A 27,787-nucleotide genomic window follows, 5' to 3' on the forward strand; every position below is an offset into this window, starting at 1 on the left:
GACCCTATAGGGGCCCCAAAGGGACATGTTGGGTTCGGGGTTCGGCCCGAACATGCCGAATATTGGGGGGAATGTTCGGCCGAACCCGAACATCTGGATGTTCGCCCATCACTAAAGCACACATGTCCCTGAGTTCTTCCAGCGCTGGATGGCTGAGTGTAGATGATTCTACAAATAGACGCTGCAGTTCGCCTAATTACCACAAGATGGCGACATCACCGCTCCCAGGTGGAACGCACAGAAAGTAATGATAAAGCCAAAGACAGGAAATGATGTAAAACGGGTAGAAAGATGCGACACAGTTGTAGCAGGATTTGCAGAAGGTGGAGAGGAGATACTGCTAGAAGAGGTAATTGTGTGACTGTTGTTATATATCGAGCAGAGCAGAGGTGGACATACTTTGTTACAGAGGAGGTCATAGTACACCTGTCACTATCCTGATCATCCCCCTTGAAGTAATTGCTATACAAGAGACTTTATATAACTGCTGTGACTTGTTAGCCAGTTTTCTAGTGGTCCCCCTACATGTGCCATAAATTATGTCTGGCATCTCACCTTCCTAGTAACAATTCAGTCACATCACAGAGACAAGAGAATATGTATATGGAATATAGCCATGTCCCTCCAGTGCCGGCATCTCACCTTCCTAGTAATAACTCACATCACAGAGACAAGAGAAGATGTATATGGAATATAGTCATGTCCCTCCAGTGCCGGCATCTCGCCTTCCTAGTAATAACTCACATCACAGAGACAAGAGAAGATGTATATGGAATATAGCCATGTCCCCCCAGTGCCGGCATCTCACCTTCCTAGTAATAACTCACATCACAGAGACCAGAGAAGATGTATATGGAATATAGCCATGTCCCTCCAGTGCCGGCATCTCACCTTCCTAGTAATAATTCAGTCACATCACAGAGACAAGAGAAGATGTATATGGAATATAGCCATGTCCCCCCAGTGCTGGCATCTCACCTTCCTAGTAATAATTCCGTCACATCACAGAGACAAGAGAAGATGTATATGGAATATAGCCATGTCCCTCCAGTGCCGGCATCTCACCTTCCTAGTAATAATTCAGTCACATCACAGAGACAAGAGAAGATGTATATGGAATATAGCCATGTCCCCCCCAGTGCCGGCATCTCACCTTCCTAGTAATAACTCACATCACAGAGACAAGAGAAGATGTATATGGAATATAGTCATGTCTCCCCAGTGCTGGCATCTCACCTTCCTAGTAATAATTCACATCACAGAGACAAGAGAAGATGTATATGGAATATAGCCATGTCCCTTCAGTGTCGGCATCTCACCTTCCTAGTAATAATTCAGTCACATCACAGAGACAAGAAAAGATGTATATGGAATATAGCCATGTCCCTCCAGTGCTGGCATCTCACCTTCCTAGTAATAATTCAGTCACATCACAGAGACAAGAGAAGATGTATATGGAATATGGCCATGTCCCTCCAGTGCCGGCATCTCACCTTCCTAGTAATAACTCACATCACAGAGACAGGAGAAGATGTATATGGAATATAGCCATGTCCCTCCAGTGCCGGCATCTCACCTTCCTAGTAATAACTCACATCACAGAGACCAGAGGAGATGTATATGGAATATAGCCATGTCCCTCCAGTGCCGGCATCTCACCTTACTAGTAATAACTCACATCACAGAGACAAGAGGAGATGTATATGGAATATAGCCATGTCCCTCCAGTGCTGGCATCTCACCTTCCTAGTAATAATTCAGTCACATCACAGAGACAAGAGAAGATGTATATGGAATATAGCCATGTCCCTCCAGTGCCGGCATCTCACCTTCCTAGTAATAACTCACATCACAGAGACAGGAGAAGATGTATATGGAATATAGCCATGTCCCTCCAGTGCCGGCATCTCACCTTCCTAGTAATAATTCAGTCACATCACAGAGACAAGAGAAGACGTATATGGAATATAGCCATGTCCCCCCAGTGCTGTCCTCTCACCTTCCTAGTAATAATTCAGTCACATCACAGAGACAAGAGAAGATGTATATGGAATATAGCCATGTCCCCCCCAGTGCCGGTATCTCATCTTCCTAGTAATAACTCACATCACAGAGACAGGAGAAGATGTATATGGAATATAGCCATGTCCCTCCAGTGCCGGCATCTCACCTTCCTAGTAATAACTCACATCACAGAGACAAGAGAAGATGTATATGGAATATAGCCATGTCTCTCCAGTGCTGGCATCTCACCTTCCTAGTAATAACTCAGTCACATCAGAGACAAGAGAAGAGGTATATGGAATATAGCCATGTCCTCCCAGTGCTGGCATCTCACCTTCCTAGTAATAACTCAGTCACATCAGAGACAAGAGAAGAGGTATATGGAATATAGCCATGTCCCTCCAGTGCCGGCATCTCACCTTCCTAGTAATAATTCAGTCACATCACAGAGACAAGAGAAGATGTATATGGAATATAGCCATGTCCCTCCAGTGCCGGCATCTCACCTTCCTAGTAATAACTCACATTACAGAGACAGGAGAAGATGTATATGGAATATAGCCATGTCCCTCCAGTGCCGGCATCTCACCTTCCTAGTAATAATTCAGTCACATCACAGAGACAAGAGAAGACGTATATGGAATATAGCCATGTCCCCCCAGTGCTGTCCTCTCACCTTCCTAGTAATAATTCAGTCACATCACAGAGACAAGAGAAGATGTATATGGAATATAGCCATAGGCGGACTGGCCCGGGGGGATGGGGGGCAGTTTCCCCCCAGGCCGCCTCCTGCCTTTGTGTTTTGGGCCGCTGGCTGGATGTCTCGCAAAAGAGGAAAGGGATGACTTATTTCCTCTTTCCCTCTCTAACAAAGGTCACCTCCTGCGCCCTGGTCAGTAGATAGGCTGCGGGGATTATTCCCACCAGCGGCTGGCCCGACAGAGGATCAGCTAAGCGGCCAGCGTGACCAGTACTCCATTTCTCTTTCCCACTTTCCTGTCCCTCTTGTCTAATTTTCATATATCTGTCCCTCTCTCCCACAAAATCTCTATTATACACACGCATCCACCCACTCCTGACATGTTTCACCGTACCACAGAGGGCCTCTTCGGAGATTGGCAGGCTTGTGTATCGTGCAGGACAAATGCACGAGTTCTATCATTGGTTTTTAAGGTCGCCGTCAGGTAACGCCCATGTAGCAGCGTAACCTGACGTTAAAGAGGAACTTCAGCCTAAACAAACATACTGTCATTAAGTTACATTAGTTATGTTAATTAAAATAGATAGGTAATATAATATCTTACCCACACTGTTTTAAAAGAACAGGCAAATGTTTGATTTCATGATGGCAGCCATCTTTTTGGTTGAAAGGAGGTGACCGGGAGCATGAGACACAGTTCCAACTGTCCTGTGTGCTGATCACCCCTCACAGTTGCTAGGCAATGTGAGTAACAACATAGGAAATCCCATCATGCTCTGCACATCATCAGGTAAAAAAAGCCTGGGCTTTTTTTCTTTGATGGGTGGAGCTTAGGCAAAAATGCAGCTAAAAATGATGCTTTGGTAAGAAAAACAAAGTTCTAATGCTGTGAAACTGTTAAAGAAACACCAAGCCTTTTCAGTTCTGCTGAGTAGATTTTTAGCCTGGAGGTTCACTTTAAGGCGGCTGGGCATGTGCGTGCAATCTCTCAGCACGCAGCCCCAGAAGAGGAGAGCGCATATGCGTCACACGCATCTCAGTGGAGCGCAAGCTGGACGTGCATCACGCTCCACCGTTTAATGCTGCCCAAGAGGGTGGGGGGATGTCTCTGAGGCTTCCACTGTAAATAAATGCTCTTCAATTGTATTATAAAATACACAAATCATTCGATAAATAAATTGATTAATTGACTTAAACTAAATAGTCCAATAAAGACACCTCTGTCCATAACGCCTAAGTTTGAAGGACATACAGGGCACAGGTGAAAGGGCCATCCACAGATGCAATGACTTGCTAATACATAATAATAATAATAATAATGAAGGACCATATCCATCAAAAAACAGCCTATAAGGAGCACAATCAAAATAAAAAAAAGCAAAATATATACCGACGCATGACACTCAATGTGTCACTATGAATATGAGAGTATGAGCTCACAGGGAGAGAAGAGGCACACGCGGGAGGTAAAGCCCAACAAATGAAGGACAAATGTGTGTGTGTTTGGGGGTATATATATATATATATATAGATATAGATATATATAGATATATATATATATATATATATATATATATATATATATATATATATATACCACCCCCCCCCAGTCCAAATGAGGGGGAGGAAGGTGGGGAAGCGGAGAGGGGAAAAAAGGGAATGGAAAGAGGGTGAGGGAGGGGGAAAGGAAAGGAAAGAGGGGTAGGATAAGGAGAGGAGGAAGTAATGGGATCCATGAGAAAGTAATAGCGCATAAGAATGTGCTCAGCAAAGGTACTGAAATAATCCATAAAGTAAGAGGGCAAAAAAAGCCCCATATTGAACAGCGACATTTAGACCCTTACCATTCATGGCATCCAGAGTAAAGATCCATCTAAGTTCTAACTGTGAGACTTGTTTATCAAGGTCACCCCCTCTAATATGATGATGTATTCTATCCAGACCCACAAGGCTAACATAGCTTGCATTTCCTCTATTCTATAGTATGAGGGCTGCCTGCACAATCTGTTCATAGCATTTAAAATATGTTTGTCCTCATATTATGTGAACATGGTCAAATTGGCCAAACAATACTGGATGTGTGTACGTCTTCCAAATACTGAAATTGGCAAATCAGACCAAATCCATCACTATGTTACCAATGGCTGGAGTGACACAGACCTTATACAGCTGAGATGTGTGACTGTTATACCAGGTAATGGGGGAATGTGTAGTGATATGAAGGGTGTGAGCAGAATCCAGGCGCATACATCTGTAAGGAGAGCTTATGTTATCAGTGACTGGCTTTATATGACTGAGAGGTGGCTTATGGGAATGTTATACCAGGTAATGGGGGAATGTTTAGTGATATGAAGGGTGTGAGCAGAATCCAGGCACATACATCTGTAAGGAGAGCTTATGTTATCAGTGACTGGCTTTATATGACTGAGAGATGTGTGACTGTTATACCAGGTAATGGGGGAATGATTAGTGATATGAAGGGTGTGAGCAGAATCCAGGCGCATACATCTGTAAGGAGAGAGCTTATGTTATCAGTGACTGGCTTTATATGACTGAGAAGTGGCTGATGGGAATGTTATACCAGGTAATGGGGAATGTTTAGTGATATGAAGGGTGTGAGCAGAATCCAGGCACATACATCTGTAACGAGAGCTTATGTTATCAGTGACTGGCTTTATATGACTGAGAAGTGGCTGATGGGAATGTTATACCAGGTAATGGGGAATGTTTAGTGATATGAAGGGTGTGAGCAGAATCCAGGTGCATACATCTGTAGGGAGAGCTTATGTTATCAGTGACTGGCTTTATATGGCTGAGAAGTGGCTGATGGGAATGTTATACCAGGTAATGGGGGAATGTTTAGTGATATGAAGGGTGTGAGCAGAATCCAGGTGCATACATCTGTAGGGAGAGCTTATGTTATCAGTGACTGGCTTTATATGGCTGAGAAGTGGCTGATGGGAATGTTATACCAGGTAATGGGGGAATGTTTAGTGATATGAAGGGTGTTCGCAGAATCCAGCCGCATACATCTCTCAGGAAAGCTTATGTTATCAGTGACTGGCTTTATATGGCTGAGAAGTGGCTGATGGGAATGTTATACCAGGTAATGGAGGAATGTTTAGTGATATGAAGGGTGTGAGCAGAATCCAGGCGCATACATCTGTAAGGAGAGAGCTTATGTTATCAGTGACTGGCTTATATGGCTGAGAAGTGGCTGATGGGAATGTTATACCAGGTAATGTGGGAATGTTTAGTGATATGAAGGGTGTGAGCAGAATCCAGGCGCATACATCTGTAAGGAGAGCTTATGTTATCAGTGACCAGCTTTATATGACTGAGAAGTGGCTGATGGGAATGTTATACCAGGTAATGGGGGAATGTTTAGTGATATGAAGGGTGTGAGCAGAATCCAGGCGCATAGATCTGTAAGGAGAGCTTATGTTATCAGTGACTGGCTTTATATAGCTGAGAAGTGGCTGATGGGAATGTTATACCAGGTAATGGGGGAATGTGTAGTGATATGAAGGGTGTGAGCAGAATCCAGGCACATACATCTGTAAGGAGAGCTTATGTTATCAGTGACTGGCTTTATATGGCTGAGAAGTGGCTGATGGGAATGTTATACCAGGTAATGGGGGAATGTTTAGTGATATGAAGGGTGTGCGCAGAATCCAGGTGCATACATCTGTAAGGAGAGCTTTATGTTATCAGTGACCAGCTTTATATGGCTGAGAAGTGGCTGATGGGAATGTTATACCAGGTAATGGGGGAATGTGTAGTGATATGAAGGGTGTGAGCAGAATCCAGGCACATACATCTGTAAGGAGAGCTTATGTTATCAGTGACTGGCTTTATATGGCTGAGAAGTGGCTGATGGGAATGTTATACCAGGTAATGGGGGAATGTGTAGTGATATGAAGGGTGTGAGCAGAATCCAGGCGCATACATCTGTAAGGAGAGCTTATGTTATCAGTGACTGGCTTTATATGGCTGAGAAGTGGCTGATGGGAATGTTATACCAGGTAATGGGGCAATGTTTAGTGATATGAAGGGTGTGAGCAGAATCCAGGCACATACATCTCTCAGGAGAGAGCTTATGTTATCAGTGACTGGCTTTATATGGCTGAGAAGTGGCTGATGGGAATGTTATATACCAGGTAATGGGGGAATGTTTAGTGATATGAAGGGTGTGAGCAGAATCCAGGCGCATACATCTCTCAGGAGAGAGCTTATGTTATCAGTGACTGGCTTTATATGGCTGAGAAGTGGCTGATGGGAATGTTATATACCAGGTAATGGGGGAATGTTTAGTGATATGAAGGGTGTGAGCAGAATCCAGGCGCATACATCTGTAAGGAGAGCTTATGTTATCAGTGACCGGCTTTATATGGCTGAGAAGTGGCTGATGGGAATGTTATATACCAGGTAATGGGGGAATGTTTAGTGATATGAAGGGTGTGAGCAGAATCCAGGCGCATACATCTCTCAGGAGAGAGCTTATGTTATCAGTGACTGGCTTTATATGGCTGAGAAGTGGCTGATGGGAATGTTATATACCAGGTAATGGGGGAATGTTTAGTGATATGAAGGGTGTGAGCAGAATCCAGGCGCATACATCTGTAAGGAGAGCTTATGTTATCAGTGACTGGCTTTATATGGCTGAGAAGTGGCTGATGGGAATGTTATACCAGGTAATGGGGGGATGGTTAGTGATATGAAGGGTGTGAGCAGAATCCAGCCACATACATCTCTCAGGAGAGAGCTTATGTTATCAGTGACTGGCTTTATATGGCTGAGAAGTGGCTGATGGGAATGCTATACCAGGTAATGGGGGAATGTTTAGTGATATGAAGGGTGTGAGCAGAATCCAGGCACATACATCTGTAAGGAGAGCTTATGTTATCAGTGACTGGCTTTATATGGCTGAGAAGTGGCTGATGGGAATGTTATACCAGGTAATGGGGGAATGTGTAGTGATATGAAGGGTGTGAGCAGGAATCCAGGCACATACATCTGTAAGGAGAGCTTATGTTATCAGTGACTGGCTTTATATAGCTGAGAAGTGGCTGATGGGAATGTTATACCAGGTAATGGGGGAATGTTTAGTGATATGAAGGGTGTGAGCAGAATCCAGGCGCATACATCTATAAGGAGAGAGCTTATGTTATCAGTGACCGGCTTTATATGGCTGAGAAGTGGCTGAGGGGAATGTTATACCAGGTAATGGGGGAATGTTTAGTGATATGAAGGGTGTGAGCAGAATCCAGGCGCATACATCTCTCAGGGGAGAGCTTATGTTATCAGTGACCGGCTTTATATGGCTGAGAAGTGGCTGATGGGAATGTTATACCAGGTAATGGGGGAATGTGTAGTGATATGAAGGGTGTGAGCAGAATCCAGGCGCATACATCTGTAGGGAGAGCTTATGTTATCAGTGACTGGCTTTATATAGCAGAGAAGTGGCTGATGGGAATGTTATACCAGGTAATGGGGGAATGTTTAGTGATATGAAGGGTGTGCGCAGAATCCAGCCGCATACATCTCTCAGGAAAGCTTATGTTATCAGTGACTGGCTTTATATGGCTGAGAAGTGGCTGATGGGAATGTTATACCAGGTAATGGAGGAATGTTTAGTGATATGAAGGGTGTGAGCAGAATCCAGGCGCATACATCTGTAAGGAGAGAGCTTATGTTATCAGTGACTGGCTTATATGGCTGAGAAGTGGCTGATGGGAATGTTATACCAGGTAATGGGGGAATGTTTAGTGATATGAAGGGTGTGAGCAGAATCCAGGCGCATAGATCTGTAAGGAGAGCTTATGTTATCAGTGACCAGCTTTATATGGCTGAGAAGTGGCTGATGGGAATGTTATACCAGGTAATGGGGGAATGTGTAGTGATATGAAGGGTGTGAGCAGAATCCAGGCACATACATCTGTAAGGAGAGCTTATGTTATCAGTGACTGGCTTTATATGGCTGAGAAGTGGCTGATGGGAATGTTATACCAGGTAATGGGGAATGTTTAGTGATATGAAGGGTGTGAGCAGAATCCAGGCGCATACATCTCTCAGGAGAGAGCTTATGTTATCAGTGACTGGCTTTATATGGCTGAGAAGTGGCTGATGGGAATGTTATACCAGGTAATGGGGGAATGTGTAGTGATATGAAGGGTGTGAGCAGAATCCAGGCGCATACATCTGTAAGGAGAGCTTATGTTATCAGTGACTGGCTTTATATGGCTGAGAAGTGGCTGATGGGAATGTTATACCAGGTAATGGGGCAATGTTTAGTGATATGAAGGGTGTGAGCAGAATCCAGGCACATACATCTCTCAGGAGAGAGCTTATGTTATCAGTGACTGGCTTTATATGGCTGAGAAGTGGCTGATGGGAATGTTATATACCAGGTAATGGGGGAATGTTTAGTGATATGAAGGGTGTGAGCAGAATCCAGGCGCATACATCTCTCAGGAGAGAGCTTATGTTATCAGTGACTGGCTTTATATGGCTGAGAAGTGGCTGATGGGAATGTTATATACCAGGTAATGGGGGAATGTTTAGTGATATGAAGGGTGTGAGCAGAATCCAGGCGCATACATCTGTAAGGAGAGCTTATGTTATCAGTGACTGGCTTTATATGGCTGAGAAGTGGCTGATGGGAATGTTATACCAGGTAATGGGGGGATGGTTAGTGATATGAAGGGTGTGAGCAGAATCCAGCCACATACATCTTTAGGAGAGAGCTTATGTTATCAGTGACTGGCTTTATATGGCTGAGAAGTGGCTGATGGGAATGCTATACCAGGTAATGGGGGAATGTTTAGTGATATGAAGGGTGTGAGCAGAATCCAGGCACATACATCTGTAAGGAGAGCTTATGTTATCAGTGACTGGCTTTATATGGCTGAGAAGTGGCTGATGGGAATGTTATACCAGGTAATGGGGGAATGTGTAGTGATATGAAGGGTGTGAGCAGGAATCCAGGCACATACATCTGTAAGGAGAGCTTATGTTATCAGTGACTGGCTTTATATAGCTGAGAAGTGGCTGATGGGAATGTTATACCAGGTAATGGGGGAATGTTTAGTGATATGAAGGGTGTGAGCAGAATCCAGGCGCATACATCTATAAGGAGAGAGCTTATGTTATCAGTGACCGGCTTTATATGGCTGAGAAGTGGCTGAGGGGAATGTTATACCAGGTAATGGGGGAATGTTTAGTGATATGAAGGGTGTGAGCAGAATCCAGGCGCATACATCTCTCAGGGGAGAGCTTATGTTATCAGTGACCGGCTTTATATGGCTGAGAAGTGGCTGATGGGAATGTTATACCAGGTAATGGGGGAATGGTTAGTGATATGAAGGGTGTGAGCAGAATCCAGGCACATACATCTCTCAGGAGAGCTTATGTTATCAGTGACTGGCTTTATATGGCTGAGAAGTGGCTTATGGGAATGTTATACCAGGTAATGGGGGAATGTTTAGTGATATGAAGGGTGTGAGCAGAATCCAGGCGCATACATCTCTCAGGAGAGAGCTTGCAGGGAGTAGTAGAGTGTTATTGTAGGGTAGTCGGCCTTTATTCCTGAGAATGGTACAAAGTCTCTCTATGGTGGATTAGGTTAGATAATTGCTCCTCAGGGATGGAGACATAGAGAGGAATATAATCTGTGAATAGTGCGGAGTGGAGCTGTGACTGGCTGATCCTGTATGCCATGGAACACTGAGCCCATAAGATCCTCATGGAGCAGCTACCATCTTGTGTGGCTGGACAGTGTACTGGTAACTGGGCACTGCCTTTGACATGGGAGAGCAGGGCTGGAATCTTGGCTAGGGTCAGTACCTATTCAGTAAGGAGTCCTTAGACAAGACTCCCTAACACTGCAGGGTGGCCTCTTGAGCGCACCCTTGTGCTGCAGGTCTTAAGCGCTTTGACCCCAAAAGGAGAAAAGTGCTATACAAATGTCAGGATTATTATTATTATTTATTATTATTATTATCTTCTGCTTGTGTTTCTCACATATGCTTAGTCTCTGTTTTACCATATTTTTATTTAGTTCTCTTATTTATTATGTTATAAAACATGCATCTAAATCAGGGGTCCCCAGACTTTTTGGGCTCTTAAGCTACTTTAACATTTGCAGGGTCCAGGAGATCGACCAACATTTTAAATGCTAAGCTTAGCAAATAGCTGCAGAATCCGCTCCCCCACCACCACCACCACCACACACACACTGTCATGAACAGCCCTCAGGTACAGGTGCTCCCAGTATAGGTAGCCGTGCATAGGTGGCTCCAGTATAGGTAGCTAAGTATAGGTACCTCCTAGTATAGGTAGCTAGGTCTAGGTTCCTCCAGTATAGGTAGCTAGGTAAGGTGCTTCCATTATAGAATGCTAAGTATAGCTGTCTTCAGTATAGAACACTAAGTATAGGTCCCTCAAATAAAGAATGCTAAGTATAGGTGCCTCCAGAATGGATAGCCAAGTATAAGTGACTCCAGTAAAGGTGCCTTCAGTATACGTGCCTTCAGTATAGATAGCTAGGTATATGTGCCTTCAGTATAGTTAACTAGGTATAGACAGCTAGGTATATGTGCCTTTAGTATAGGTAGCTAGGTATATGTGCCTTCAGTATAGGTAGCTGGGTATAGGTGCCTTCAGTATAGTTAGCTAGGTATAGGTGCCTTCAGTATAGTTAGCTAGGTATAGGTGCCTTCAGTATAGTTAGCTAGGTATAGGTGCCTTCAGTATAGATAGCTAGGTATATGTGCCTTCTGTATAGGTAGCTAGGTATATGTGCCTTCAGTATAAGTTGCTAGGTATAGGTGCCACCAGTATAGATAGCTAAATATAGGTGCCTTCAGTATAGGTAGCCAAGTATACACGTGCCTCCAGTATAGGTAGCCAAGTATAGGTGACTCCAGTATAGGTGCCTTCAGTATAGGTAGCTAGGTATATGTGCCTTCAGTATAGGTAGCTAGGTATCCCTTCAGTATAGGTTGCTAGGTATAGGTGCCACCATTAAAGGTAGCTTAATATAGGTGCCACCAGTATAGGTAGCTTAATATAGGTGCCTCCAGTATAGGTAGGTAGGCAAGTATAGATGACTCCAGTTTAGGTGCCTTCAGTATAGATAGCTAGGTATATGTGCCTTCAGTATAGGTAGCTAGGTATCCCTTCAGTATAGGTTGCTAGGTATAGGTGCCACCATTAAAGGTAGCTTAATATAGGTGCCACCAGTATAGGTAGCTTAATATAGGTGCCTCCAGTATAGGTAGGTAGGCAAGTATAGATGACTCCAGTTTAGGTGCCTTCAGTATAGATAGCTAGGTATATGTGCCTTCAGTATAGGTAGCTAGGTATATGTGCCTTCAGTATAGGTAGCTAGGTAAGGTGCTTCCAGTATAGAACGCTAAGTATAGGTGTCTTCTGTATAGAACACTAAGTATAGGTCCCTCGAATATAGAATGCTAAGTATAGGTGTCTCCAATATAGGTAGCCAAGTATAGGTGACTCCAGTATAGGTAGCCAAATATAGGTGACTCCAGTGTTTGTGCCTTCAATATAGGTAGCTATGTATATGTGCCTTCAGTATAGGTAGCTAGGTATATGTGCCTTCAGTATAGGTAGCTAAGTATATGTGCCACCAGTATAGGTAGCTAGGTAAGGTGCTTCCAGTATAGAACGCTAAGTATAGGTGTCTTCTGTATAGAACACGAAGTATAGGTCCCTCGAATATAGAATGCTAAGTATAGGTGTCTCCAATATAGGTAGCCAAGTATAGGTGACTCCAGTATAGGTAGCCAAATTTAGGTGACTCCAGTATATGTGCCTTCAGTATAGGTAGCTATGTATATGTGCCTTCAGTATAGGTGCCTTCAGTATAGATCGCTAGGTATATGTGCCTTCAGTATAGGTAGCTAGGTATATGTGCCTTCAGTATAGGTAGCTAGGTATATGTGCCTTCAGTATAGGTAGCTGGGTATCCCATCAGTATAGGTTGCTAGGTATAGGTGCCTTCAATATAGGTAGCTAGGTATAGGTGCCTTCAATATAGGTAGCTAGGTATAGGTGCCTTCAATATAGGTAGCTAGGTATAGGTGCCTTCAATATAGGTAGCTAGGTATAGGTGCCTTCAGTATTGGTAACTAGGTATAGGTTCCATCAGTATATGTAGCTAGGTTTAGGTTGCTAGGTAGAGGTGCCTGGGTGCCATTAATATAGTTATCACTTACCTCCCTCCAGCTCCAGGGCAGTGTCTGCGGCTCGTCCTGGTCTCCCCTCCTTTGGCTGTGGCTGGCTGGAGGGCAGATGAACAAGCCTGTGGCCGAGGGAGCGCTCCAGGCTGCAAGCATGTATGTGGGCGGAAGTGTTGTGCCTGGCGCCGCCCCCAGGCATGACGCTGCATTCTGGCAGAACCGCCCCTGGTGTCTCCCCTTCTGCCACACCTCTCTCCTCCCCTGCCTTCCCTGATTGGCTGCTATCTAAACTAGCGGTCAGCAGCAGAATCTGATTGGACGTGGCCAGGTGGCTGCATTCTACAGCTGCTGCCGGTGTTCCAACATTTTAGCATACCCGACAGAATAGCATACAAATGCTACTGAGCATGTGCAAAGTCATGCAGGGCAGACATTAACCCCATAATACCCATCAGCAGCATTAACCTTTTCAACCCCAGTTAGCTGCCTGTGTGCTGATGTGCAATCTCCACTATCCAAGTGGACATAGAGTTAGAATAAAAAGTTGTCCGAGCGAAGCGAGGACCGAGCCCGCAGCCCAGCGAGCGAAGCGAGCGGGCAAGGGGACACTGATTCTACTAACAAGGGGTATATCACTTTAAATGTATGCTATTCTGTCAATGTATGCTAGTTAGTTGGAACACCGGCAGCAACATTTAATGGGATGCAGGCACACGGCTGCAATCTACCCAGCAGTCAGTCGTGATCTACTGGTAGATCGTGATAAACATATTGGGCACCCCTGATCTAAATAAACTTGTTTTCATTTGTGTTTATTGCTGCAGTCACAGGAGGTTTATGTTTAGCCCAGCTGTTATGGAAGGCCGGCCTGTATCTCTTCCCTGTGCAGGAGGACATTTCACCTGATAGTGTTTCCCAGCAGCTGTTCATAGCAACAGTCACTAATGCCGGCAGCCAATAATATGCTGTACAATCAGGTTGTTGCAGATCAGGGGAGGTATCGGGGAGGGAGGTTCTGAAGGAGCAGGATCTGTCCATTGTGTCCATTTTCATAAGATAGTGCCACCGGATGACCATATCCATTGTATCTCTGATTGGAAGAAGCCAATGTGGAGTCAGCAGCCACTGGTGTTGGGTGAACCCGCAGTGAGAGAGGTTGGAGTCTGCACAAAGATGATGGCTGGTGGGTCACAGCTAGGGGGTGGAGCCAGATAACAAGGGGCGTGGCTGGCAGGACAGGCAGAGGAGATGGAGGCTGCAGCTGGAGAGGGGTTGGGTGGCCTCTGCTGCTTTGGTCCTGGTATTGGCATTGCCCCAGCTGGGAGGTTTGTTGCTATGGCTATTGGAGGGTTTGGGGTTAGTAGGTGATGGACAGGTTGGCCCAGGTATGGTCAGGATATGGAGCTGCAGTCCCATCTGCCTAGTTCATCAGGTGTCAGAGCCATAAGTAATGATAGTTTATAGCTAATTAGCTGCAGGCCTCTGCTCCTATCTTCCTCTGTCTCCAGCTGTTCTCTCCTCACATCCTCATCCATCTACCGCTGCCGGCACTGCTGTAACCTCCCAGGAATGTGTGCATGGAGAGGAGGAGAGAAGCACCAGATGATGAGCAAGGCACACTGGAGGAGAGGACTGTGGTGCTGAATGTGCAGGATACCACAGCTTATGGGATATTATCACCCCCTAGCAAATTATGTTCTTTCCTGTGCTCTGTTTATTACTGCTAATATCTTACTGCTATAATCTGTTATCCTTTTCAGAACTGAGATCTGAGCTCAAAGAGCAAGAGACGTATGTGAGGAGTGATCAGATGTCTACAGTAGAGAAAGACATGATGAGGATAATTAAAGAGGAAGGAGAAGAGATTTATGTGAGGAGTGATCAGCGGTCTATGGAGGAGGATGATATGATGGGGAAAATTAAAAAGGAAGAAGAGGAGACATATGTGAGGAGTGATCAGCGGTCTATGGAGGAGGATGATATGATGGGGAAAATTAAAGAGGAAGAAGAAGAGACATATATGAGGAGTGATCAGCAGTCTATGGAAAAGCGTGACATTATGATGACAATTAAAAAGGAAGAAGAAGAGATGTATGTGACGAGTGATCAGCAGTCTATGGAGGAGGGTGACATGATGAGGACAATTAAAAAGGAAGAAGAAGAGACATATGTGAGGAGTGATCAGCAGTCTATGGAGGAGGGTGACATGATGAGGACAATTAAAAAGGAAGAAGAAGAGACATATGTGAGGAGTGATCAGCTGTCTATGGAGGAGGGAGACATGATGAGGGCAATTAAAGAGGAAGAAGAAGAGATGAATGTGAGGAGTGATCAGCAGTCTATAGAGGAGGGTGACATGATGAGGACAATTAAAAAGGTAGAAGAGACGTATGTGAGGAGTGATCAGCAGTCTATGGAGGAGGCTTATGTGATGAGGACAAAGAAAGAGGAAGAAGAAGAGATGTATGTGAGGAGTGATCAGCAGTTTATGGAGGAGGCTTATGTGATGAGGACAAAGAAAGAGGAAGAAGAAGAGATGTATGTGAGGAGTGATCAGCAGTTTATGGAGGAGGCTTATGTGATGAGGACAAAGAAAGAGGAAGAAGAGATGTATGTGAGGAGTGATCAGCGGTCTGCAGAGGAGGGTGACATGATGGGGACAACTATGGAGAAGGACCCTCTTACAGAGAGCAGAACAGGTGAGTGATCAGCATTAATATGTCTTTGGCTGCAGCTGATAGAGAATACAGTGGGTTGCAAAAGTATTCGGCCCCCTTGAAGTTTTCCACATTTTGTCACATTACTGCCACAAACATGAATCAATCTTATTGTAATTCCACATGAAAGCCCAATACAAAGTGGTGTACACATGAGAAGTGGAACGAAAATCATACACGATTCCAAACATTTTTTACAAATCAATAACTGCAAAGTGGGGTGTGCGTAATTATTCAGCCCCCTTTGGTCTGAGTACAGTCAGTTGCCCATAGACATTGCCTGATGAGTGCTAATGACTAAATAGAGTGCACCTGTGTGTATTCTAATGTCAGTACAAATACAGCTGCTCTGTGACGGCCTCAGAGGTTGTCTAAGAGAATATTGGGAGCAACAACACCATGAAGTCCAAAGAACACACAAGACAGGTCAGGGATAAAGTTATTGAGAAATTTAAAGCAGGCTTAGGCTACAAAAAGGTTTCCAAAGCCTTGAACATCCCACGGAGCACTATTCAAGCGATCATTCAGAAATGGAAGGAGTATGGCACAACTGTACACCTACCAAGACAAGGCCGTCCACCTAAACTCACAGGCCGAACAAGGAGAGCGCTGATCAGAAATGCAGTCAAGAGGCTCTTGGTGACTCTGGACGATCTGCAGAGATCTACAGCTCAGATGGGGGAATCTGTCCATAGGACAACTATTAGTCATGCACTGTACAAAGTTGGCCTTTATGGAAGAGTGGCAAGAAGAAAGCCATTGTTAACAGAAAGCATGAGAAGTCCTGTTTGCAGTTTGCCACAAGCCATGTGGGAGACACAGCAACCATGTGGAAGAAGGTGCTCTGGTCAGATGAGACAAAAATGGAACTTTTTGGCCAAAATACAAAACGCTATGTGTGGCAGAAAACTAACACTGCCCATCACTCTGAACACACCATCCCCACTGTCAAATATGGTGGTGGCAGCATCATGCTTTGGGGTGCTTCTCTTTAGCAGGGACAGTGAAGCTGGTCAGAGTTGATGGGAAGATGGATGGAGCCAAATACAGGGCAAACTTGGAAGAAAACCTCTTGGAGACTGCAAAAGACTTGAGACTGGGGCGGAGGTTCACCTTCCCACAGGACAACGGCCCTAAACATAAAGCCAGGGCAACAATGGAATGGTTTAAAACAAAACATATCTGTGTTAGAATGGCCCAGTCAAAGTCCAGATCTAAATCCAATCGAGAATCTGTGGCAAGATCTGAAAACTGCTGTTCACAAACGCTGTCCATCTAATCTGACTGAGCTGCAGCTGTTTTGCAAAGAAGAATGGGCAAGGATTTCAGTCTCTAGATGTGCAAAGCTGGTAGAGACATACCCTAAAAGACTGGCAGCTGTAATTGCAGCAAAAGGTGGTTCTACAAAGTATTGACTCAGAGGGACGAATAATTACGCACATCCCACTTTGCAGTTATTTATTTGTAAAAAATGTTTGGAATGATGTATGATTTTCGATCCACTTCTCACATGTACACTACTTTGTATTGGTCTTTCACGTGGAATTCCAATAAAATTGATGCATGTTTGTGGCAGTAATGTGACAAAATGTGGAAAACTTCAAGGGGGCTGAATACTTTTGCAACCCACTGTATATTCACATGCACTGTTACACTGCACACCTCTCACCTTGCTGCTGTACTGTATGGGGAAGGCCTCTCCTTACACACAGAGATAATGGCTGCAGCTGATAGAGAATATAGTCACATGCACTGTTACACTGCACACCTCTCACCTTGCTTCTGTACTGTATGTGGAAGGCCTCTCCTTACACACAGAGATAATGGCTGCAGCTGATAGAGAATATAGTCACATGCACTGTTACACTGCACACCTCTCACCTGGCTGCTGTACTGTATGTGGAAGGCCTCTCCTTACACACAATGATAATGGCTGCAGCTGATAGAGAATATAGTCACATGCACTGTTACACTGCACACCTCTCACCTTGCTGCTGTACTGTATGGGGAAGGCCTCTCCTTACACACATAGATAATGGCTGCAGCTGATAGAGAATATAGTCACATGCACTGTTACACTGCACACCTCTCACCTTGCTGCTGTACTGTATGGGGAAGGCCTCTCCTTACACACAGAGATAATGGCTGCAGCTGATAGAGAATATAGTCACATGCACTGTTACACTGCACACCTCTCACCTTGCTGCTGTACTGTATGTGGAAGGCCTCTCCTTACACACAGAGATAATGGCTGCAGCTGATAGAGAATATAGTCACATGCACTGTTACACTGCACACCTCTCACCTTGCTGCTGTACTGTATGTGGAAGGCCTCTCCTTACACACAATGAAAATGGCTGCATAAAATATTGTAAACACAAAAGCACCTGGGGCTGTTTGAATCCTGAATGTCCAGTGATATAAATAATACAATTCTCTTTATTTTACAAGAAAACACACACTTTATTACTATTTTATCTTTAAGATGATCGTTATATTAAAATTTTTGTGATTTTTAGTGATCATCTGATCAGTTAAATCAGAATCAATTTTAGTTGGCCAAATAAGTTTGCGTGTACAAGGAATTTGACTTTGCAGTTGTTTAACTGGTTCGCGTTCTATGGTTTTTACCCCTTAAGATTCCTGACATTTTTGACACTTCAGCTGTGTCGTTTTTATACCGCAGTAACTTTTTCATTAGTTATGCTATCTTAGTGATATCTATCTTTTTTCCAGTACAATCTAGGCTTTCTTTGGGTAATATTTTTCTCCTAAAACTATTTTATTTTATAGTCAACTTATGGGGAAAATTTATGTTAAATCAGAAAATACCCTCTTTTTCATTTTTCACCCTTCCTAATTTTTACATGACACTTCCCACAGTTATAAAACACACACACACACGCACACACACACACACACGCGCACACACACACACACACACACACACACACACACACACACACACACACACACACACACACACACACACACACACACACACACACACACACACACACACACACACACACACACACACTCACACACTCTTTGTCGCTTTCCAGTTCGGGTTCAGTTTAAATGTGGCAGACCATTATCCCCAGCCTGTGCGCCTGTGGCAAATGAATGTTTGCTATAGTGACAGTTCGGGGGCCATAGTGCTGTACAGATGAGTTGCTAGGCAACAGCAGAGCGCTACATCTGTAGAGCATTGGTGCCCCATAATTTTGCCCCAGTGATTGCATCCAATCACTACAGGCGGCAGTCGTTAAAAGTTTTTAAACGGGTATAGGTATTTCAGAGGTTATTAATGAGTTAATGGACTAGGTTGTTGTTAAAGATTAACTGGGGATTAAAAAAAAAAACACTTTTTATTTTATTGGGATCATGCCACTTTAAAAAAAATGTAACCTTTAAAACTTTTTCCCCCTAACTTCATTGAATGATTGTTGCTATTAGCTAGCAACAATCATTTACAGGACCGTGAACCTGCAGGGTTATGTGCACGCGCAGGAGCATTCACAATCGCACGCACGGGAGCACGCATGCATGCATGCGTGGTGGCAGGCAGTGAGTTTTTAATGCAAGACATAGAGTCTGTGTCCTAAAACCTACAGCTTCACTAATTAGAATGTACCTTCCTCCGAATATAAGACACTGTCTTCTATTCTTTTTGGGGAGGAAATGTGTGCTAGGGCTTATTTTCGGGGGTGGGAGGGGCTAGACGCTATGTGTATGGGGAGGCTCTTACCACAACTCCCTTGTGGCTGCGTCCCCCTCCGTTCCAAGTACCAGTAATTCCTCCGGTGGCTGCATTGTAATTAATCTGTGAGGGCGCCCTTTGACCCTCACACAGTACACTAGTTCGGGCTCTGCGCTGGCGCTCTCTGCCTGTCACCATGTGCGCCCGGCTGATGACATTGATTCAATGTGCGCCTGGGACGCATCAGCCGTGCGCACATGACAGGAAGAGAGCGCCAGCGTAGAGCCCGAACTAACTAGCGTACTGCGTGAGGGTCAAAGGGCGCCCTCACAGATTAAAGGATACCACAACTGACGTGGCATAATGAGATAGACATGGGTATGTACAGTGCCTAGCACACAAATAACTATGCTTTGTTCCTTTTTTTCTTTCTCTGCCTGAAAGAGGTAAATATCAGGTATGTAAGTGGCTGACTCAGTCCTGACTCAGACAGGAAGTGACTACAGTGTGACATTCACTGATAAGAAATTCCAACTATAAAACACTTTCCTAGAAGAAAATGGCTTCTGAGAGCAAGAAAGAGATAAAAAAAGGGGGAAATTCTTATCAGTGAGGGTCACACTGTAGTCACTTCCTGTCTGAGTCAGGACTGAGTCAGCCACTTACATACCTGATATTTACCTCTTTCAGGCAGAGAAAGAAAAAAAGGAACACAGCCTAGTTATTTGTGTGCTAGGCACTGTACATACCCATGTCTATCTCATCATGTCACATGTCAGTTGTGGTATCCTTTAATTACAATACCGCCGCCGGAGGAATTACTAGGAACGGAGGGGGACGCAGCCACAAGGGAGGTGCGGTAAGAGACCACACACTTCCCCATACACAAAGCGTCCCCCCAGCTAGGTCTTAATTTCGGAGTAGGTCTTATATTTCAAGCATGCTTGAAATATAAGAGAGGCCTTACTTTCGGGGTAGGTCTTACTTTAGGGGAAACACGGTAGAATCTATGTCCGGGAACTGCAAGCAGTTAATAGACACAGACGAAATACAAGAAGAGACACTATATCAATATTACTAGTCAAGGTCAGTATATAGGTTATAGTGGCAATGAACATGGTGAGAAGTGTTCATTTTCAGTTCTATGCTGTAATGCTTTCCAGTCCTAGCAGCTCTAGCGTGGTTCTGCATTAAGCATGGCTACTGCCTAAAGGAAGTCCATTGCGGTAGATTTTTGTTCAAGTCTTTTTGAATAATGTTTTTTGCTTCACTGATGCCTTTCCGTAGTTTTCCCTTTGTCCAGATATAGCTTCCTAAGTTGTTATTGAATCCGGGTATAATGATCTGCGCATGCACATTGTAAAGTGACTGAACAAGAACAGAAGATCCCATGCAAGGAAATACTGAGGAATGGATTGGAAAGAGAATAAACGTGTGTTTATTTACAGGAGTGCAAAAGACATTTGTACATACACACATGAATATGCATGCAACCAATAGGAATCTATACAAACAATCAGAAACGTACGATTTTGCAGTAGGAGAACAGAGGCGCCAGCAGAATAAAAGTGGATAAAACCTTTAAAATTTGCTTGGAGGAAGTGGTGGACTTACCTCCATAAAGCAGACACGAAAGACTGTCTGAAAAGTAGCAATTACATTTATTATATGGTACCCCATTGACTGAGGCGCTACACCTGCTACTGCTGGAATTTTGTTTTGTCCCCACTTTATTGCCTGATGAAGCGGGCTCGGCCTGCGAAACGCGTTGCACTTTTGGGGTACCATATAATAAATGTGATTGCTACTTTTCAGACAGTCTTTAGTGTCTGCTTTATGGAGGTAAGTCCACCACTTCCTCCAAGCAAATTTTAAAGGTTTTATCCACTTTTATTCTGCTGGCGCCTCTGTTCTCCTGAATAATATTGAGTCCACCCTGGGTGGAGGGGTGATCTACCCCTTTTTCTCATCTACAGAGAGCGACTTCTTAATCCTGAGTGAGGACAGGTCTAATCTCCTCACCTGCTTATACAGTGGTTGCCTGTGTGGTAACCCACGTTTGTGAGTATACTCTTCTCACTGATTTGCCTTACTTCGTTTATGTTTTAACATACTACACTATATTGGGCTCTCGGTTTCTCTATATTTAATCAGAAACATACGGTTCACTACAAACCCCTGAAGACCAACCCTAACTTGCTAAGTCAAAACCAGAAGATTAAATATACATTAGGCAAAGAGTAGTCAGACAAACAGGCGGTTGGTACCAGAAAGTCAGTAACAGTAGCCGGGAGCAAGATACAGGGGGCAATGCACAAGGATCAGGATCAAGCATTGATGACCAGAATCACAAGGGCTATCAGCACAATGATCTAGCAGTTCATGAATGGCAGAAGCAGCCTTATATATGCTGCACATTGGTTAGGTGACTGTTCAAAATGTTCAGAGTTCCATTTGCAGGTGAGCCAAAGAACTGCAAAGTTCCCAGTATGAGGTGAGACATCTGCTGGTGGACAGCGGAAGTCCATGCAAAAGTTACCCAGTGCTGCCACCAGCAGGCTACTAACGGCACAGTTCATGACACCTGGATTAGCCAACGTTGTAACTGATACATTTTTTGGTTGGGAAAAAAGGTCTTTTTGCAAAAGGTAATATGTTTTCACAGCATATTTATTTAGATCCCTTGTGGAGTCATTGAATATGTTCCAGCCTGTTGAATCAAAGCAGCTCATTTCTTACCTGTGGACACTACAGGTTTGGCAGTTTTTAGTCTCTGTATGTTGGGATGGGCTGTATCACAGCATGATCAGAGTTCCCCAGAGCTGCTCTGCAGACAGTGATACGAGTCCTTAGCCATAGTGTAACAGTGATCAGGTGTTTTACCTCCTCTAGTTGCTTGTATTGTGGAAGTTCTCTGTTTAGGTTGGCACTGTTGGAATCCTCTAGAATGATGAGAAAAGAATCAGGGTGTCCTCTCTCCACCTCAGTGATCTGATCTGCGAGTTCCTGGAGTGCAGGCTGCATGCATGTTTGTGGAGGGATGTACACAGCAACCAGAATAAATGAAGAAAGCTCAGGGGGTGAATAGGAGGGTCTGCAGTTTATGAAGAGTGTTCCCAGCCCAGCCGAGCATGTCCTCCTAATAACGTGACATCCTTACACCACTAATCATTGATATAGAAACAGAGTCCTCCTCCTTTGCCAGAAATAAGCGGGTCCCGGTCAGATCTATAGAGTGTAAATCCATTAATCTGCAGAGCAGTGTCTGGAATCAGCTCAGACAGCCAGGTCTCTGTGAGGGAAAGAGCAGCAGAGAGGTAACAGTCCTTCTTAGGGCTGGTGCACACCAAGAGTGCTTATGAGTGCTTTTGAAAATGCCAGCTCATAGAAAAGTGCTTGGCTAATGTATTTGGATGGGATGGATCACACCAGAGCAATGTGATTTTCTCCCAAACGCAGGTCCTGCAGCATTTCTGCTGATTTCTGAGGTGATCCAGCCTCAATGTTAAGTATAGGAAAGTGGAAAATTGCTCTGAAAAGCACTAGATCAGAGCGGATTTCCAAGTGTTTTTGTTACAGAAGCTGTTCAGTTGCAACTCCACTGTAACAAAAAATAAAAAACTCTACACCAAAACGCTTCAAAAATCGCTAGGCATGTTTAGAAAATCACTAGGCATATGCCTAGAATCACCTGGGAAAATCACTTCAAAAAGCACTAAGCCAAATTCTGATCAGTAGTTGAAGCTCATCTAGTTTGTTGCATATTGACCTGACATTAGTGAGTATGATTCCAGGTAGTGGTGAACACACTCCTCTATGCCAAAAGTGCACCTGGATCCCGGAGAGCTTGCCTCTTCTTCTAAGCCTCACTGCCTGATTCAGCACTGTAGCTCCACTGGTCAGATTCCCCAGAAGGTCAGGAGTAGATGATGTATCCAGGGGTAGATCAGGTACAGCTACAGTGGAATACGAAAGTTTGGGCAACCTTTTTAATCTTCATGATTTTCCTGTATAAATCGTTGGTTGTTACGATAAAAAATGTCAGTTAAATATATCATATAGGAGATACACACAGTGATATTTTAGAAGTGAAATAAAGTTTATTGGATTTACAGAAATTGTGCAATAATTGTTTCAAACAAAATTAGGCAGGTGCATACATTTGGGCACCACAAAAAAGAAATTAAATCCATATTTAACCACTTCACCACTGAGGGGTTTTACCCCCTGACCACCAGAGCAATTTTCACCTTTCAGCGCTCCTTCCATTCATTCGTCTATAACTTTATCATTACTTATCGCAATGAAATGAACTATATCTTGTTTTTTCCGCCACCAATTAGGCTTTCTTTAGGTGGGACATTATGCCAAGAATTATTTTTTTCTAAATGTGTTTTAATGGGAAAATAGGAAAAATGTGGGGAAAAAAAAAATTATTTTTCAGTTTTCGGCCATTATAGTTTTTAAATAATGCATGCTACTGTAATTAAAACCCATGAAATTTATGTGCCCTTTTGTCCCGGTTATAAAACCGTTTAAATTATGTCCCTATCACAATGTTTGGCGCCAATATTTCATTTGGAAATAAAGGTGCATTTTTTTCAGTTTTGCGTCCATCCCTAATTACAAGCCCATAGTTTATAAAGTAACAGTGTTATACCCTCTTGACTTAAATATTTAAAAAGTTCAGTCCCTAAGGTAACTAATTATGTATTTTTTTTAATTGTAAATTTTTGAATTTTTTTTTAATTACAAAAAAAAAAAAAATGGGGAGTGTGGGAGGTAATGAGTTAATTTTTTGTGTAAAAGTCATTTATTTCTATGTGAAAAATGTGTAGGGTGTAGTTTACTATTTGGCCACAAGATGGCCACAGTAACTTTTTGCTTTATTGCGACCTCCAAGCCTCCTTCCGGAAGCTTGGAGGAAGAATAAGGAGGCTGGACACGTGAGTTTCTTCTCACAATGATCGCGCTGCCCATAGGAGAGCAGCGGGTCATTGTGGGGCTTAGATCAACGAACGGGAATGGATTTTCCCGTTCATTGATCTCCGGGCGAGCGGGCGGCGGCGGTTTTACTAGCGGCGGGCGGCGTGTTTACGAGCGGGAGCGCGGACAGCGTCGGGAACGCGGAAAGTACGTGTTTCTCCGTCCCTGGTTTTTAAAGGATGGAAAAAGGGGCGGAGAAATACGTACGCGCGGGGGTAAAGTGGTTAATAGATCCTCCTTTTGCAGAAATCACAGCCTCTAAACACTTCCTGTAGGTTCCAATGAGAGTCTGGATTCTGGTTGAAGGTATTTTGGACGATTCCTCTTTACAAAACATCTCTAAATCATTCAGGTTTGATGGCTTCCAAGCATCGACAGCTCTACTCACACCACAGATTTTCAATTATATTCAGGACTGGGGACTGAGGTGGCCATTCTAGAACGTTGTACTTTTTTGAGCAGCATTTAGGGTCGTTGTATTGTTGAAAGATCCAGCCCCGGCGCAGCTTCAGCTTTGTCACCGATTCCTGGACATTCGTCTCCAGAGTCTGCTGATACTGAGTGTAATCAACGCATCCCTCATCTTTGACAAGATTCCCAGTCCCTGCACTGGCCACACAGCCCCACAGCATGATGGAACCACCACCATATTTTACTGTAGGTGGCAGGTGTTTTTCTTGGAATGCTGTGTTGTTTTTCTTCCATGCATAACACCCCTTGTTTTGTCCAAATTGCTCCACTGACCCTAACTTACCACCAGCACCTTATTCCAAAATGAAGCTGGCTTGTCCAAATGTGCTTTAGCATACCTCAAGCGGCTCTATTTGTGCTGTTGGCAGAGAAAAGGCTTCCTCCGCATACAGCATCTTCTTGTGTAAAGTGCGCCGAATAGTTGAACGATGCACAGTGACTCCATCTGCAGCAAGATGATGTTGTAGGTCTTTGGTGCTGGTCTGTGGGTTGACTCTGACTGTTCTCACCATTCGTCGCTTCTGTCTATCCAAGATTTTTCTTGGTCTGCGACTTCAAGCCTTAACTTGAACTGAGCCTGTGGTCTTCCATTTCCTCAATATGTTCCTAACTGTGGAAACAGACAGCTGAAATCTCTGACACAGCTTTCTGTATCCTTCCCCTAAACCATGATGGTGAACAATCTTTGTCTTCAGGTCATTTGTGAGTTGTTTTGAGACCCCCATGTTGCTACTCTTCAGAGAAAGATAAAAGAGGAGGGAAACTTACAATTGACCCCCTTAAATACTCGGTCTCATCATTGGATTCACCTGTGTATGTAGGTCAGGGGTCACTGAGCTTACCAAGCCAATTTGAGTTCCCATAATTAGCTTTAAAGGTTTATGAATCAAGAAAATAACAACCAACGATTTATACAGGAAAATCATGACGATTAACAAAGTTGGCCAAACTTTCGCATCCCACTTTAAGTCCTGAATGCTCAGTATTTGTTCACTGGTGAAGGCTATCCGGTTGGGATGCACAAGACAACATTAAAAACACAAAATAAACAAGAAAAGACAGAGCAACTTGCCGAGTCTGCCATCTCTAGGCTCCTCCTCATAGCACAGTGGGTGGGTGCGGTACCTTGCAAAAGTATTCACCCCCCCTTGGCATTGTGTCTTTGTGGCTCTGTACCTATTTTGTTACATTTCAACCTGTAATTTTATTGTTTCTTAGTCTGATGTTATGTGACAGATCTGCACAAAATAGCGTAAGTTGACTAAGTGAAATGAGAAATTATACACCAACTTGGAATTATCAGCAGCTCACTGACCTTCCCTAATGATAATTGCTCCTCCCCTCAAAATTCTTCAACCGGAAGTGATGATGTTTCTCTATTTGCAGCACAGAGTCCCGGCATCAAGAACCTCTCAATAACTCGTCTTTCTGTATCCACAGACTGTACAACGGATGATGATGTCATTGGACAAGAATCTCTTGTGGATATCCTGGTTACTACAAAACATGTTCCTCCAGATACCTCTCACCTATCTAATACCAAGGGGCCTCATACCCAGCACAGCTCTCCACCTGCTGGAGGGTCTTATTCCTGTTCCGAGTGTGGGAAATGTTTTGTTTGGAAATCGCAACTTGTCATACATGAGAGATCTCACACTGGTGAGAGGCCATATTCATGTGCTGAGTGTGGGAAATGTTTTATTCGGAAATCAGTTCTTGTCACACATGAGAGATCTCACACAGGCGATAAGCCCTATTCATGTCCTGAGTGTGGGAAATGTTTTGTTCGGAAATCACTTCTTGTCAGACATGTGAGAACCCACACTGGTGAGAAGCCATATTCATGTGCTGAGTGTGGGAAATGTTTTACTGGGAAAGCATCCCTTGTCATACATGAGAGATCGCACACTGGTGAGAAGCCCTATTCATGTGCTGAGTGTGGAAAATGTTTTAGTGATAAAAAATGCTTTATCAGACATGAGAGATTTCACACTGGTGAGAAGCCGTATGCATGTGGGGAGCGTGGGAGATATATTAGTCACAAGTCGGATCTTGTCGTACATGAGAAATCTCACAAGCCCTATTCATGTGCTAAGTGTGGGAAATGTTTTGGAGTTAAAGGAACCCTTGTCAATCATGAGAGAATTCACACTGGCGAGAAGCCCTATTCATGTACTGAGTGTGGGAAATGTTTTGGACAGAGAGCTAGCCTTGCTAGACATGAGAGATCTCACACGGGTGAAAAGCCCTATTCATGTGCTGAGTGTGGGAAATGTTTCTGTGATAAAAGAACTGTTGTCAGACATGAGAAATCTCACACTGGTGATAAGTAGGGGTCAGTGGCCCACAGGCAATTCCCTTTTTCTCCAAGTTGATATTTTCACACCTTGTCCATAAAATGCCCTTTACCCTCCAGCCAGTAAGAAAATGCAAGCTATTCATTTGATAGTACTTTTTCTACTACTTTTGGAAATTTTGAAATGCAAAAAAAGATTTTTTTTTTTCTTTTTCCCCTTCTGTACCAGAGCAATATTCACCTTTCAGCACTCCTTCCATTTATTTGTCAATAACTTTATCACTACTAATCACAACAAAATGATCTACATCTTTTTTTTTTTTTTTTTTTTCGACACCAAACAGGCTTTCTTTGGGTGGTACACTTTACTAAGAATTAATTAATTCTAAATGCATTTTAACTGGAAAATTAAGAAGTTGAAACAGGAAAAAATACATTATTTCTCAGTTTTAGGCTATTATGGTTTTAAAATAATACATGCTACCATAATTAAATCCCACACATATTGTTTGCCATTTGCTGCAACATTTGAAATATTGGCGCCAATATTTTATTTGGAAATAAAGGTGCATTTTTTTTAGTTTTGTCTCCATCACTAATTACAAACCTGTATTTTCAAAATTAACAGTAATATACCCTCCTGACATGCATACTACAAAAGTTCGGTCCATAAGGTAACTATTTATGTATGTTTTTTTATTTATTTAT

General features: G+C 43.6%; 1 protein-coding gene across 1 annotated transcript; it reads left to right on the forward strand.

Moving 5' to 3' along the window:
• The first annotated feature begins 291 nt into the window (after window positions 1-291).
• Window positions 292-27,322, forward strand: LOC137537192 (zinc finger protein 568-like). Its single transcript, XM_068259303.1, has 3 exons — window positions 292-349; window positions 14,667-15,605; window positions 26,224-27,322. Exons 1-3 carry the CDS (start codon window positions 292-294, stop codon window positions 27,114-27,116), a joined length of 1,890 nt encoding a protein of 629 aa, XP_068115404.1. The 3' UTR covers window positions 27,117-27,322.
• The last annotated feature ends 465 nt before the right edge of the window (window positions 27,323-27,787 follow it).

Source organism: Hyperolius riggenbachi, chromosome 10 (assembly GCF_040937935.1).
Source record: "Hyperolius riggenbachi isolate aHypRig1 chromosome 10, aHypRig1.pri, whole genome shotgun sequence".
NCBI classification, from domain to species: Eukaryota; Metazoa; Chordata; class Amphibia; order Anura; family Hyperoliidae; genus Hyperolius; species Hyperolius riggenbachi.